This window comes from Sphaeroforma arctica (genome assembly GCF_001186125.1).
Source record: "Sphaeroforma arctica JP610 unplaced genomic scaffold supercont1.78, whole genome shotgun sequence".
Lineage (NCBI taxonomy): Eukaryota > Ichthyosporea > Ichthyophonida > Sphaeroforma > Sphaeroforma arctica.
This window is the reverse complement of record NW_014040480.1, coordinates 5,507-19,132: the sequence shown is the minus strand read 5'-3', so window position 1 is coordinate 19,132 and position 13,626 is coordinate 5,507. Positions and strand designations below refer to the sequence as shown.

The 13,626-nt window shown below is 40.5% G+C and overlaps 3 protein-coding genes across 3 annotated transcripts in view; all 3 read right to left on the bottom strand.

Annotated features, from left to right (window-relative positions):
- Window positions 1-1,757: 1,757 nt before the first annotated feature.
- On the bottom strand, window positions 1,758-2,513 carry SARC_01853 (hypothetical protein; the record flags this gene model as incomplete). Its single annotated transcript, XM_014304404.1, has 2 exons — window positions 1,758-2,083; window positions 2,216-2,513. The coding sequence occupies 2 exons, from the start codon at window positions 2,511-2,513 to the stop codon at window positions 1,758-1,760; spliced, it is 624 nt and encodes a 207-aa protein (XP_014159879.1).
- Window positions 2,514-4,298: 1,785 nt separating this feature from the next.
- SARC_01852 (ABC transporter F family member 2) lies at window positions 4,299-7,574 on the bottom strand. Its single transcript, XM_014304403.1, has 4 exons — window positions 7,054-7,574; window positions 5,946-6,509; window positions 5,157-5,615; window positions 4,299-4,993 (listed from the first exon to the last, which is right to left on the bottom strand). The coding sequence occupies exons 1-4, from the start codon at window positions 7,489-7,491 to the stop codon at window positions 4,673-4,675; spliced, it is 1,782 nt and encodes a 593-aa protein (XP_014159878.1). The 5' UTR covers window positions 7,492-7,574; the 3' UTR covers window positions 4,299-4,672.
- Window positions 7,575-10,800: 3,226 nt separating this feature from the next.
- SARC_01851 (hypothetical protein) overlaps window positions 10,801-13,626 on the bottom strand; it is a gene marked incomplete at its 3' end in the record, with an annotated part of 7,900 nt that continues 5,074 nt past the window's right edge. Inside the window, exons 5-9 of the mRNA XM_014304402.1 lie at window positions 13,285-13,382; window positions 12,925-13,073; window positions 12,308-12,446; window positions 11,457-11,627; window positions 10,801-10,832 (exon numbers count right to left, since the gene is read on the bottom strand). Of these exons, the coding sequence (XP_014159877.1) occupies window positions 10,801-10,832; window positions 11,457-11,627; window positions 12,308-12,446; window positions 12,925-13,073; window positions 13,285-13,382 (589 nt within the window). The remainder of the gene's footprint in view (window positions 10,833-11,456; window positions 11,628-12,307; window positions 12,447-12,924; window positions 13,074-13,284; window positions 13,383-13,626) is intronic.

The following is a 13,626-nucleotide window of genomic DNA, read 5'->3' as shown; positions in this document are numbered from 1 at the left end:
GTGTGTGTGTGTGTGTGTACGTGTGTGTGTGTGTGTAGTACACGTACACATGTGTGTGTGTGTGTGTGTGTGTGTGTGTGTGTGTGTGTGTGTGCGTGTTTAACTATTGGAAGGCCATGAACAGAAACTAAGCCTGTTGATCACATAGAGTTGTCTTATATATATATACACAAGTATGTAGGCACAAACTTTATGCACACGTGGCATATCTCTGCTGCAATAGACATCAATCCCACATACTGCTCGAAGCTTACAATTTCGGATGAGCTCACTACTATTCCCAAGAAGAGCATTTTGAAACTGCAGCGCAGTCAATGTTTCCTTCTTGACTGGCACCGCACCTTTCGTACTTCGGCCCATACTGTACAAACGGTCAATTGGTTATACGGCACTATGCACGCTTTTATGCTATAGTAGTGACTATCGATGCCTCGCCGATTTCCTTAATGATCGTAAGACTGTGGCATGTATTACAATTCGATAGCACCGATCTATCCGGATGGGTTAGGAAGAGCATACATTCAGCTATACTAAGGAACTGAGCAGATAGTGACTTCCATGCACTGCACGGTAGAGCCTTATCAGTAAAAAGTTAAGATGGTAATACACGGCACGTGCAGTTAAATATCAAATTTTAAGGGGGGAAATACCACATGAGACAACCAACTGATGACGTAAGCAATTCTTCCGTCACAATGCCAAGGCGAAAATATCGTATTTGTATACAATGTATGCTGCACTTTCTTCTGAACTCGGAAAATATGTATACCATAGCCTTCTAAATTGAGCAAGCAGGCGATGCATATATTTACATGCATTTCAGCATGTCGATAGCGACTAATGTCAACATACACGTGCGCAAGCTTTTACTGTTGTGAATTTCAAATGCGAGACAACTTATTAGGTGGTGAAGGTAAATTTTATTTTTGTTTCTATTCACGCTTTATACCCGCACTGAAGTTTGCGCGTCTCAATTAGGTGTATACATAGTACACACAGGCGAATTTCTTATGTTTCTAGTCACATAACCAATACATTCACATCTCTTTTGCAGTTGCCACTACGGTTTAATGCATCTACGAGTGTACGTGACGGTGCTATTAAAAACCGATTCCCGTATTTTCAATAGATACTGAGACGTCCACTTCGTACTCATATTTTTAACTTTAGAAAAGAATGTCTCAAAAAGACCAACGAAATCGAAGGATTGATTGTTATCTTTTTTGTGTCCGTACAATTGTACAGATTTACCTGGAATTCATGATTCGATTGCCAAATGAATATCGCTGACACTTTTCATTTTGTACTATCGCAGATTGCCGAGAGATAGACATAATTGATGGTTTCCATCAAAGTTGCAGAAAGCTGGCGCATTCAATAATCCATTCATTCGGTTCTATGCACCAGCGTATCTGTATGCCTGGGATTACATAAGTTTCTCACTTGTATCGGATCCTGTGATGGCTATAAAATATTAAGAGCGCGCGATCGTGTACATTTGTATATTTTTACAGCACCGTAAACTGAACGAATGTATGTTTTCTTCTATCAAAGTATAACTTATATCAAATATATTGCTTGCCAAAAGTGTTCACAATGACTCCTTCGTGGACATGCTTTATTTTTGGTATAGGTGTACCAAGTTGCCTCTAGGCTGATTTGATGATTGTACGCGTACTTGTTTTTACCCACTAAAAAGGCTTACTAAAAATACCGATAAATACACGAGTGTTCAAATTGTCAGCGAAGAGTTGAATTTAGTTTAGGGGGGTGTTTAATGGAAGACCACAACGAACCAAGCACTCTGCTCTGCCACGAGCAGGGACTTTTGGAAGGCCCATGCGCATTTGTGCCACGAAGGCCTCGTCCTCATCAAACGCAGCTGCGATTGCTTCCTCGGGCAACCCCGCAACGGCGGCTGCAATCACGAGCAGTCCAGGGTCAGAACTATCCAATATGGAGATAAATCCGGCGGGTTCACAGCCCATGTTCTGCTGGTAGTGCAAAAGGCCTTGAGGGAAGAAAGTCGACTGATCGGCCTTGATATCGTTGATAACGGTTCGTCCACTTTCCATAACGAAACCTATAGTGTAAATGATGAAATATGTGTGAGATATTGAGGTATGATACATATGTTCAAAATTGTGACCCTTTATGTAGGCGAATTTACCATATCAGATCCGATTGAATAAACGTAAGAGTTTAAATTGCTTACCTACTGTCAGCTCGCCTTCAATCATGTAGGCGGACTCGGTACCACGTGGGTGAACGTGGGGAAGATTGATACCACACGGCGCAATACGGAATCGAGTTTGTGCCATATTGGCCACTTGCACGACTGGGAAGGTGTTAATATTAGCTGGCTGCGATGAACCACCATTGCCGTCGGAGTCTACTCGAACTCCGGTTTCAAAATCGGAAAAGTCGAACACAAAATCCTCGGCATCGAAGTTGTCCATGTACCGAAGAGCACTGACTTGTGCACCAGGAAAAGGCCCCATACTTTTCGGCATTTTGACCTCATCCGGATGTTCACATGGCCCCTCTGTTTGTTCTTCTTTTTCATTTTTGCGACAATCTACCCAGCGCCCTTTTCTACAAGTACAAGTTAATGTCTGCCCGGGAACGCGGTCACCGTTGGCGAAGTTATCACCACGGTATCTACAGGTTAGTGGGCCTCGCTGGTCAGGTTGGGCCTTGGATCCGCGTAAGGACACTAGAGCAATTGCTGTTAGTACTATGAATGAACGTGCGATAAACATGCTTACTGTGTTGGTGGTAGTGATATGACAAGCAGTTCCGCATAACTCTAGATTTATAGTTTGGAAAGTTCGGCCATGCAAAATCGGAAGCACATCAGAGCCCGGCGAACACCAATTTATTATCGCCAAGGAACAACTGGGGAAACAGCGCTTGAGGTAATTTTGTGAGCTACAAAATTGCTGGTATTACACGGCCACAACTATCTGTAGTTTTAAAAAGGTCGATCGCAAGTGTTTTTCTTTTTTTGTGAATCGCAGCAGCTGTCTTCCCATCAGGCGAGTCGTGGATCCCATAAAAAGTCCAGGCGGTCGGAGAAGTATGGTCTTAACATAACTAAAAAGTAAACACATAGCCTTCTAAAAATTGAACACAAAAGTAAAAACTGAGGGAATTAGCGTTCAAAATTAAATAAAACCATTTGGTAGGAGTGATGAAATTGATTACTATGCTGTTTTTAATTGGCCAGTATACCTGATACGGGGTTGCTGGCATTTGTTGCCAACCTCTCATCTCAATCTGACATCTCTCATCTGACATTTCAGCTGGAAGTTGAAAGTGGTATTTACATCCAATTTTCAAGCAAAGTGGGTATCCAGGCCATCAGACCAAGTATCATGGTCCTCTGAATTGGGGTCTCTGTGAAAGTACTTGCACCTTCTTGAAGCCAATATTACATTTTCAGTCGAATCAATATAGAGGGTTATGCTGGCGGTCTCTGGCGACTACTTGCAAATAAATAAAAATGTCGACCCCACTATGTACCATCACTTCACTAGCTTTGCATCCATTTTGATGCATGTAGCACAACATAGCAATACACACAAGAGCATATTCAAAATAAACTATAAGCACTAATATACCTATCTTTGAAGACATGGAGGCTGTTTAGGATTGTATAACCCATGGGGGCCTTGTGCTATCGATTCACTTACTACTTTCTATGTCTGCCACACTTAGTGCAACGTACGATCTCGACGAATCACGACAATGTCGCACTAATAAATAAACAAAACTAGATAGGTGACTATTTAAGTCCCTACCATAGATGTAGGTTGCTTTGATCTGGTAAATCCAGGACGTCAAGGGAACGTTGCTCGGGTACAGAATTGCGACGAACAAGGAAAACCAAATACTCGAGAGTACCGAGATATACCTACATTGTATTTATACTGCATTTCACTATATGGACAATGATGCATTCACGAAGTGCATGAGACTATGATATAATAAAGGTCAAAGCTCACGTGTTTAAGTCGTAGGTTGCGCTGAACCAGCTATTCTTAGACTTGACGTGGTCATAAGATCCAACTATTCTCCCAAGACTATTTCACTCTGGCACTTATCAGATCGAATGCTCGACAGTCGTTTTAAGCAATCGACTGGTGTTGCGATACAATACCTGGATTCTGCTGCATGTGCTGTGTTGGATGAACAGGTGCGTTCTCAGAGGCACAGACAGGTGCGATGTTGCAACATCCGAGTGACATGAAGGTACTCTAAAGTACAGAAAACCAGAGGTAAAATAAATAGATGGAACATACCAATACTCCATAGTCAGAAAAAAAACAAAACAAGAATGTACATCTCGATAAATGGAGCAACGTAACTCTTTTATAACTAAATATACACTAGTCCGGTTCATATCGCATATCAAGAAATCGTGTTCTGTGGGTGGGAACATCCCAACCTGTACAAGACGTAGTTAAATACTATTCTGTTTCCCACAAATACACGACAACTGTGCTTCATATCCGTATACAATCTATACGGTTATGGCATCGAAGCTCACCACCCGAAGCTTTCCTATGTTCACACCATGAGAACCTAATCCTCACAATTCTCGGCGCCGTACGCTTTCACTAACGCCAACACCACTCACTAACGCCTACGCAATCGCATAAGCTTTGATTTATCCTGAGGTGGGTGCAACGTAATCTTTCATTACATCGTGCAGATGTTTCTTGTAACTCAGAATATCTCCAGGCCACTTCTTCACCGTCTTCTTATCGCATACCCAGATCTCCTTCGCGACCTGTTGCAGCAGACGGAAATCGTGCGATACTAGTACCATACCGCCCTTGAACATATTAATACCCTTGGCAAGCGCATCGATACCTTCCATATCCAAGTGATTGGTAGGCTCATCGAATAGAAGCAGGTGCGGCTTCTTCTCGGCTAACCAGGCAAATACCAGACGACTCTTTTGCCCGTCACTCATAGTGGAAATGGTCTGCAAAAAAGGTTATAGGCGATGTCAAAGCGTGATACTCATACATAGTAAAGCGCCAGTTCTATCATCCGCAAAACTAAATATAACGTAGTAGTGTTTGACCCATTTTTAACAAACCATATAACTCGGAAAAAAAAGGTACAAGAATAGAAGAGAAACTTACCGACACCTGAGTCTTTCCAGTGATTCCGAACTTTCCAAGGCGTTGCCTCCACACATCAATACCGAGGTTCAAATCCGCGAACTCTGTGCGCATGTATTCGATGGGTGTCTGATCAAGATTCAACTGGTCCGTCGAGTGCTGATGGTATCGCGCCATAGACAGATGCGTGTGTCGGTTGATGGTACCCTTGGTGGGTGAGATCTCATCCTGCATAAGCTTGAGAAGAGTGGATTTTCCTGCTCCGTTGGGACCCACAAGTACAATACGGGAGTCAAGATCTACTCCAAACTCCAGGTTTTTGTACAACATATCTTCTTCCTTGCCATTGTACGCAAAACCAACGTCATTGAAGGCCAATACGGGGGGTGTCAGGATATCGGGATCGGGGAAGGACAGAGGCACACAGCCCTCTTCCTCAACCTTCTTAATCAGACCATCAGCAATCATTTTGTCCAAGATCTACGCAAACAGAATGAATACGCTATGTCAGCATTTAAGTAACTTATTATAACAGGTAGCTGTGACGACCGAGAATACATAGAGAATAAAAATTCATGCATATCGATTGGAGACAAGCTGTTACAACACAGCCGATGAACCAGTGTGGTCTCAACCCACACCGAGTGAACTCGATAAAATGAAGGACACTAAGCACAATTTCTACCCTATAAGTCGATCGGGACGCCAAACAAGAGGTCCAAATACAAACGATAATTACTATGATAGAAAACAGCAATAACAAAAAGTAAAAAGGTATAAAAATACAATCAGTATATCATAATTACACACCTTCTGACGCGACTTGGCCTGTCGCACCAAATTGGCATAAGTACCACAGGTAGCAATGAAATCCTTAATGTTCTTGATCTCTTCTTGCTGTTTGGCGTACTGCTTCATCTGATTGACTTCGTTCTCCTTACGCGTATTAACATACGAGTCGTAGTTGCCTCCGTAGTACATCAGCTCCTTATCTTGGGTGAGGTGCATCATGTTATTGCACACACCGTTCAGGAAATCTTGAGAGTGCGACACCACAATCAGGATACGGTCATACGTACTTAAATACTGCTCCAACCACACACAGGCTTCCAAATCCAAATGATTCGTTGGCTCGTCCAGTAGTAGAAGGGTAGGCTTCACAAACAAGGCACGTGCAAGGGCCACTCGCATACGCCAACCACCGGACAGATCTCTGGTCTCCTTCATCATCATCTGATGACTGAAACCTAATCCGAATAGCAGCTCACCAGCGCGCTTCTGGAATGTGGATGGATCTAATTCATCCAGACGTCTATATATATCATCGAGCAGAGGGGAATCCGGTCCATCGGTCTCCATGATCGACTCTTCTTCCTGTGTGAGGATAAAAGTACAGAATGTACGTGTTGAGCACAAACGCACAAGGCGTATATAAAAGTCATTCGAGTGGGCGAAATAACAATTATATTCATTGTACGAGTAAACGATGATCACAACAAATAATAGACGTACAAAAGTTACGGTCACATAAGATAGACTTACTACACTAATAACCATGACACTCTAACCACGAGTGTATTCATTTTTTAAACCAGTAAAGAGATGCACTCACAAAATGCACTGAAATGAAATGAGGCCTACTTAGATAACTGATGCATCAATCTCGCAGAGCATTTCTTTTTACACCAAGGTACTCTGCGACAAGCGAGACGCAGAAGTATACAAGACCCCGATAGAAGTCACATTGGTTTATTGAATTGTTACACCACATGCACTTGGCCTAAAAACAACGGGCCATTCATCTAATATGGAATATATGGCCCACGAGATGGAATATTTGTGTCAGAAACCAGGAGAACTGGGTATTCCAACGCAAGAACGAAAAAGCAAAACCACACAAGCACAATCAATCGCATACCTTTTCTAGACGCTCGTGTTCTTTCTGGACGAAATTGATAACCGCCTGTAGTGCGTTCACAGGCTCTGGCTCGGCTTCTCTATCCAAGTGATAGATATCAATGTGATCTCCAATAGGTACCTCACGGTTCGCCAAACCCTTCAAGAAAGTCGACTTTCCTGATCCATTGCGGCCCAGGAGACCGTATCTACGTCCCATACTTAACTCGAGATTGGTATCTTGGATAAGAACTTGACCCATGTACATCAGCGAGAAATTCACAAACTTGATATCACGCGACTGGGCATTCTGCACAGCCGACTCTCCGGTCATTACAATATCAGAGATAACCGCGACATCCTCTTTTGCAGCTTTTGACGCTGCCTTTTTACTTTTCTTGTCATCAAGCTTGGCCTGACGAGCGGCCGCCTTGGCCCCTCCCTTACCCTTAGGTGCCATGATACACTTAACTTATATATCCACCTATGTATACGTGCTCTGAACACTCGTTAGTTTCCGCGGTGGCAAGAATGAATTATGTGTACAGTGTTACTATAGAGTGTGTACGCCGGTACTTCGGTATATTGTATGAATATTAATGCATGACCAACAGTCCAGATGGGGCAGGTTCATTATTTCTTTTGCTTTGTCACGGACCGCAATCTGATGATTTGGTTTGCTATAATTTACGACATTGTACCAACCAACCACGTCCAAAATACAAACACTATTCTAAATACATTTTCAGTTCGTTTTCTATTACGCGTGTGTTAAACTCTAATTATAATAATGAATCTGATTGGCCAAATTTGACCTAGACAGTTCACAGGCGGGCCTACAGTCTCACACCCCAATAACGAATACGCCAACAGAGGATTTTTTATCATTTTTCCACTCCAATATTATTTGTTTTATCCCCGTACGTCGCACGTGCCAATTGCGACGCATCGTTTTTAATGGCGTGAATGCACGTGTACACAATATAATATATTTCATACATGTGTTAAAATACCACAGACTTGTACGTTTTGTTTGTAGTGAGCTCGAGACGTCGTCTCTCTCCATCATCATGTGTGTTATCTTTGTCAGATCAGCAAGAAATTATTTTTATTATTGTTTTTAGATCATCATGACCTTGTCGTTGAGATTGAAAACACAATGTATATGTAAGCCCACTCGCCCTGTTGACCGAACTTAAAAATTCGTACGACATGATCAAGTCCCTCTCGTTCTTTGTGTGAGATTTGAAAGTCGAAGAACTTTGAAAAATCACTGAAGGACTAAAGTTCGTAGGAATATGAGATGCAATTAACAGATGGAGACAAAAATATTAGATAGTTGTAAGCGGTCGGCCACAGTCCACGACAAGGCGCAATGGCACAATCCTGTGCATCTAACAGCACACCAACAGCTAATATATCGTACAGCTAATCTGATGGATAGAATGAAATGACAAACATGACCAGGTGATTGGTCTTGTACTTTTACACTAATTCATTCACGGCCCATGCCGTTGAATATGAACATAATGTATTGGGGTATGGGGAGAATTAGCATAGTTTACTCTATAGTATGTGCCATTAATTTAACAAATACAATCGATCGTGAGGAGAAACAAATACTAGTTCTCACGAATGAATTGAGAGGCAATGAATCGTTTCATACACAATTCTGCAAATTCGTCGCTATAAATAGAGCCAACAATCGCAATAAAGTTTCGAAACACTATATCCGTCTGGAAAACTCAGGATGTAGACATCTAGTGAGCACTATAGGTAGCCTGCAGATAGGAGTACTGACTGTTATTAATACACTATAGAAGAATTTTACAGATAAGGCTACTAACTGCTGCACACTAGAGAGAAACGTCTATATTCTATATAAACAATTCCAGTCTATTTACAACACTTCAGTAGCCCAAATACTTGCCTTTTTCAATTTTTCATTTGAACACACATAGCCTTCTGAAAATTAAACAGTACACGTTCATTTTTTTATTTAGCTATTTATTTTATGTGTATCGGCAGTCCTCCTGTGAAGTTGAACGGACTATATATATATTTCTTTTTTTTATTAAAACCATATTTTAAAGAGGACAGGCCGGCTGACTCTCACAGGCCGGCTGACTCTCAAATCTCAACACAAGTGATCACGGGCAAATGGCTAGTGACAAGTGACAAGTGACAAGTGACAAGTCTCAAGACGTCGTCGTCATGCTTGATACAATTGGGCATGTTTGTATTGTTAATATATGGTGGTTCCGCTCTAATGATCATTTGTCAATATTGCCACAATCTAAAAATATAATGGCGAACAGATATTCAATAAATTAAGATTAAGGTAATTCAATTGGTACAAATAAATCGGGCGCTACTGTTTCCATCATTCTAAACAACTTATGTCAGAGTTACATACACGACTAAATATAAATTATATAAATACATAATGTGTAATCAACTGTAAACGCAACAATTACACGTCCAATGTATTTAGATGCTGTTTTACAGTAAATTCACATTCTTCTACATATCAACGGCGATGGTTAATTGTGTTGTGAATGGATGTCGGTCAGGCACAGGTCAAGATCACACTTAAGCGTATAAACGAGTGGTACAGATTGATATCGTGGGGACTCCATTGCCTCCCTCTGTGACATATGCAGTTGTTATAGAACCAGATCTATCTGTGAATGTCTATCTGCTAAAGTCGATTGGTTCCCTGCCAGGAAGCTGTGAATCGCCACTATATGTAACTACTATTGTATAAGAAAGAAATAGTAGTTACCCGAAATGGGTTCGCAAACGAACTGATTTCACTTCTTTATTAAATAGTGTTCATATTCAGTACGAATTGTTTTCTGATGATCGGCAGCCGTGCAAATAAAGGCATCATGGCTAAAGTTATGAATAAAGGTGATATTTACATAATTATGGATGAAGGTGTTAGTTTAGTTTCGCTTATCGATGGTTTTGTATAAATTTACGTGTTTGTGGGGGTGGCTTTAATTCTAGGGTACATAAAGTCAGGCTGTGAGTTTCGCGTGCAATAGAAATGGAGCGGAAATATTCAGTCTCAAAATAGATCGTTGTCGACAGTCGGGACTCGGGTCCAAAAAAAAATAGTCCTAATCTCATATCGTACACCCTATAACATAAACGTTCCACTTTCACAGATAAGATGCACTCGAATAAATTATAAAATATAAATGTTCTTTCATTGACAAATCAGAACACATGACGCTTTATAGCCAATGACAAACATGTGAGGCTGTGAATCACTATTTATTTACACCTCATGTTGTCGTGAAAAATTGGGACGAAGTATGGATTGGACCACTTCGAATCAAAAGTCTAATTTACATGTACAATAGTGATTTTAACGTTAGTACGTTGAACGTTATGAGATTAGGTCGGGACTCGGTCACTCGGAGTCGAGCGGGCGGTAAAAATTCGAACAAGGTTGGCCTGTTACAGGTGCGAGTATTTATAGATTAGAAGTTCGGAATCATCATACCATATATGACCACTGGCAGAAAAAGGCGGGATTCATTAGGTAAATATAATCGCGCGATAATTGACAACCTGACATGACTGACATCATGATTCAGCAACTAATCACGTTGCTCCAATAATTTATAAATACCACGAACTGGGTCAGTTGAACAATTTAAACTGTATTCACTACAGATACTAAATAATACTCTCTAGTGGTGCATATTGATAATTGGTATAGCTATTGCTTCATAGTCAAAATAACAACATTCCATGTTCACTTAGATGCGGTGAGGGCACATCCATCAACTATAATGAATGATAGCGCAGAAGTTTGTGAGGAAATTTGCGAGGAAATCGCTAACAATCGCGATGTGAATTGGCATCAGTTGGATAAGGTAAGCAACCTTAACGACGTTCCTGAAAGTGCATGTATAAACGAAACTTTTGAACGATTAAAATTTCAGACGAGAAAAGATATCAAATGCACTGCCAAAATATATAAACTCCTAACATGCATACTACGGTATAGGGTACAGAAATATAATATATATATATATATATAATACTATATATATATATATACATATATATATATATATAATACTAATACTAATACTAAACAAATAACTATATATATATATATATATATCTATATATATACATTTATATACATATACTTATATATTTATATATAGAAAACTCTAAATCTGAATCTAAAACAATAACTATATATATATAAAACTACATATATATATATATTTATCTATATCTATATCTATATCTATGTCTATATCTATGTCTTTATCTATATCTATATATATATGCACCATCAAAGAATATCTACAGCCCACATATACACTATCTCACCACTATCCACATAACGACGGTGGCACCAGACAGAGCTCATGAACACATACCACATACACATACCCATTTTATCAACAACACATCTACCTACACGACACGTTACCTTGGTAACCAGTTGCCGTGTCAGTGCGTAGACTGTGGCGTGTGTGCTGGTAATGAGAAGTTCTATCAATTGCCCAAGCAGTGACGCATACGATCCACTGCGCCGTTGGTATGCCCATTTGACGTCTGGGGCTGAGAGGGGTGTCAGGAAAGTGGATAAAAAATGGTACCAAACATGCATAAGTATGTGTATGTGAATGTGAATTTGTATGTGCATGTGTTTTTGTATGTAATGTGTATGTGTATATAATGTGGATGTGGATGTGTATTGTGTATGTGTATGTAATGTGTATGTGTATGTGTATGTAATGTGTATGTAATGTGTATGTGTATGTAATGTGTATGTGTATGTAATGTGTATGTAATGTGTATGTGTATGTAATGTGTATGTGTATGCGTATGTAATGTGTATGTGTATGTGTATGTGTATGTAATGTGTATGTGTATGTGTGTGTGCATGTGTACTGTGTATGCGTATGTATATATGTATGTGTATTTGTATTTGTATATGTATATCAATGTGACTCACTTTGCGACGTCCGATTATATCACTGATGCATAGTGGCTATACATCTGGACATACACTCATGTGTGACAAGTATATGAGCGGCAGATGAACGGACTACCTCCACGCAGCACTTTGTAACACACTCTGATTTTGCGGGTACATCCATCGACATGCACAAGGATACACATCTGCACTATATGCCCAGGGTCTCTTTCTGCACTGATATTGACCTGTTTCTATACACTGACGTCTCTGTGTCTAGCGTTAGTAATTGCAGATGCTATAACACACTCCCACTCACTACCTTCCAACAGCATTGATAGGATAGTCCCAGTCACATGCGTGTCAAACGTGGTACCGAACATCTCGGTCGGTATGGTTTTGCCCATGTCGTAGCGATTGACCTTGATGCTGTCGGGGAAGCACCTGATATATCGTCGGACCTGAAATGTATCGAGTTAACATGACTTGACGTACAATTGCAGTTTGGGGCTAGAACTGTCCTAAATCGGTGAGACACAATGAAGTTGAGAGAGACTATTGTCTGGATTCATATTTGTTTCCGTTCGAGGTAGAAAGGAAACTTCATAGAAAGAGTGCTATACAATGTACCATTAACCAATAGAAAGAGTGCTATACAAATGTACCATCAACCAATAGAAAGAGTGCTATACATATGTACCATCAACCAATAGAAACAGTGCTATACAAATGTACGATCAACCAATAGAAAGAGTGCTACGTTACACGCACAATTTGGCATACACACAGATCTCCTCACGTACAGACGCACGTGTGTCCATTCAGGCCAGTCGTAACCTCATACATATACACGAACGCGCACACTTTCACATACTCACAGATCTCCTACCCCTAAAACATACGCACATATCCCCTTACTGCACAGACGCCCATGCATACCAGTTGTAAGGATCGCAAGTAGACTAGCTTAGCGCCTTTGCGCTCGTCCTCATCTGCAGCGCTAAGGCTTTGCAAGTACTGTGTTTGGCTGCTCTGTAGTGCACCCACCACTACCACTTGGAATGGGGGCAGGCGCTTCAGCAAGGCATCTATGCCGGGACAAAGCGGGATGGTGGTGAGGCTATTAATAGATGGTGAGTGAGGCGTGTCTGACAAAAGACACGCGCCGCAATAGCGCGATATAGAAAATTCGCCTCACATACATATGCATAGCAATAGGAATGGTATAGATATATACGTATATGCACGTATTGATAAGAAAGCTACAGCAACGCTAACGTGTGTGCAGAGCTTACCTACCTCTACAAAGGCGCACGGTGCCGTGTGCGTGGGGCGGCAGTGAGTGCAACAATGTACTCGCCTTATCCAAAGACCTTATCAGAGCAGCTGTGAAAGACCTGTAGAGGCACCGATGAGGACGTCATTGGTTGTGAGTGTATGTGTATATATATGATATAAATGATAATAATAATAATATACAATAATGATAATAATAAAAAATAATAAAATGAAAAATATATATATATAGATACATGTATGTATATATATATGTATATATATATATATTTACATGTATGTCTATATATATATATATGTTAATATGTCTATATATATATATATATATATACATATATATATATA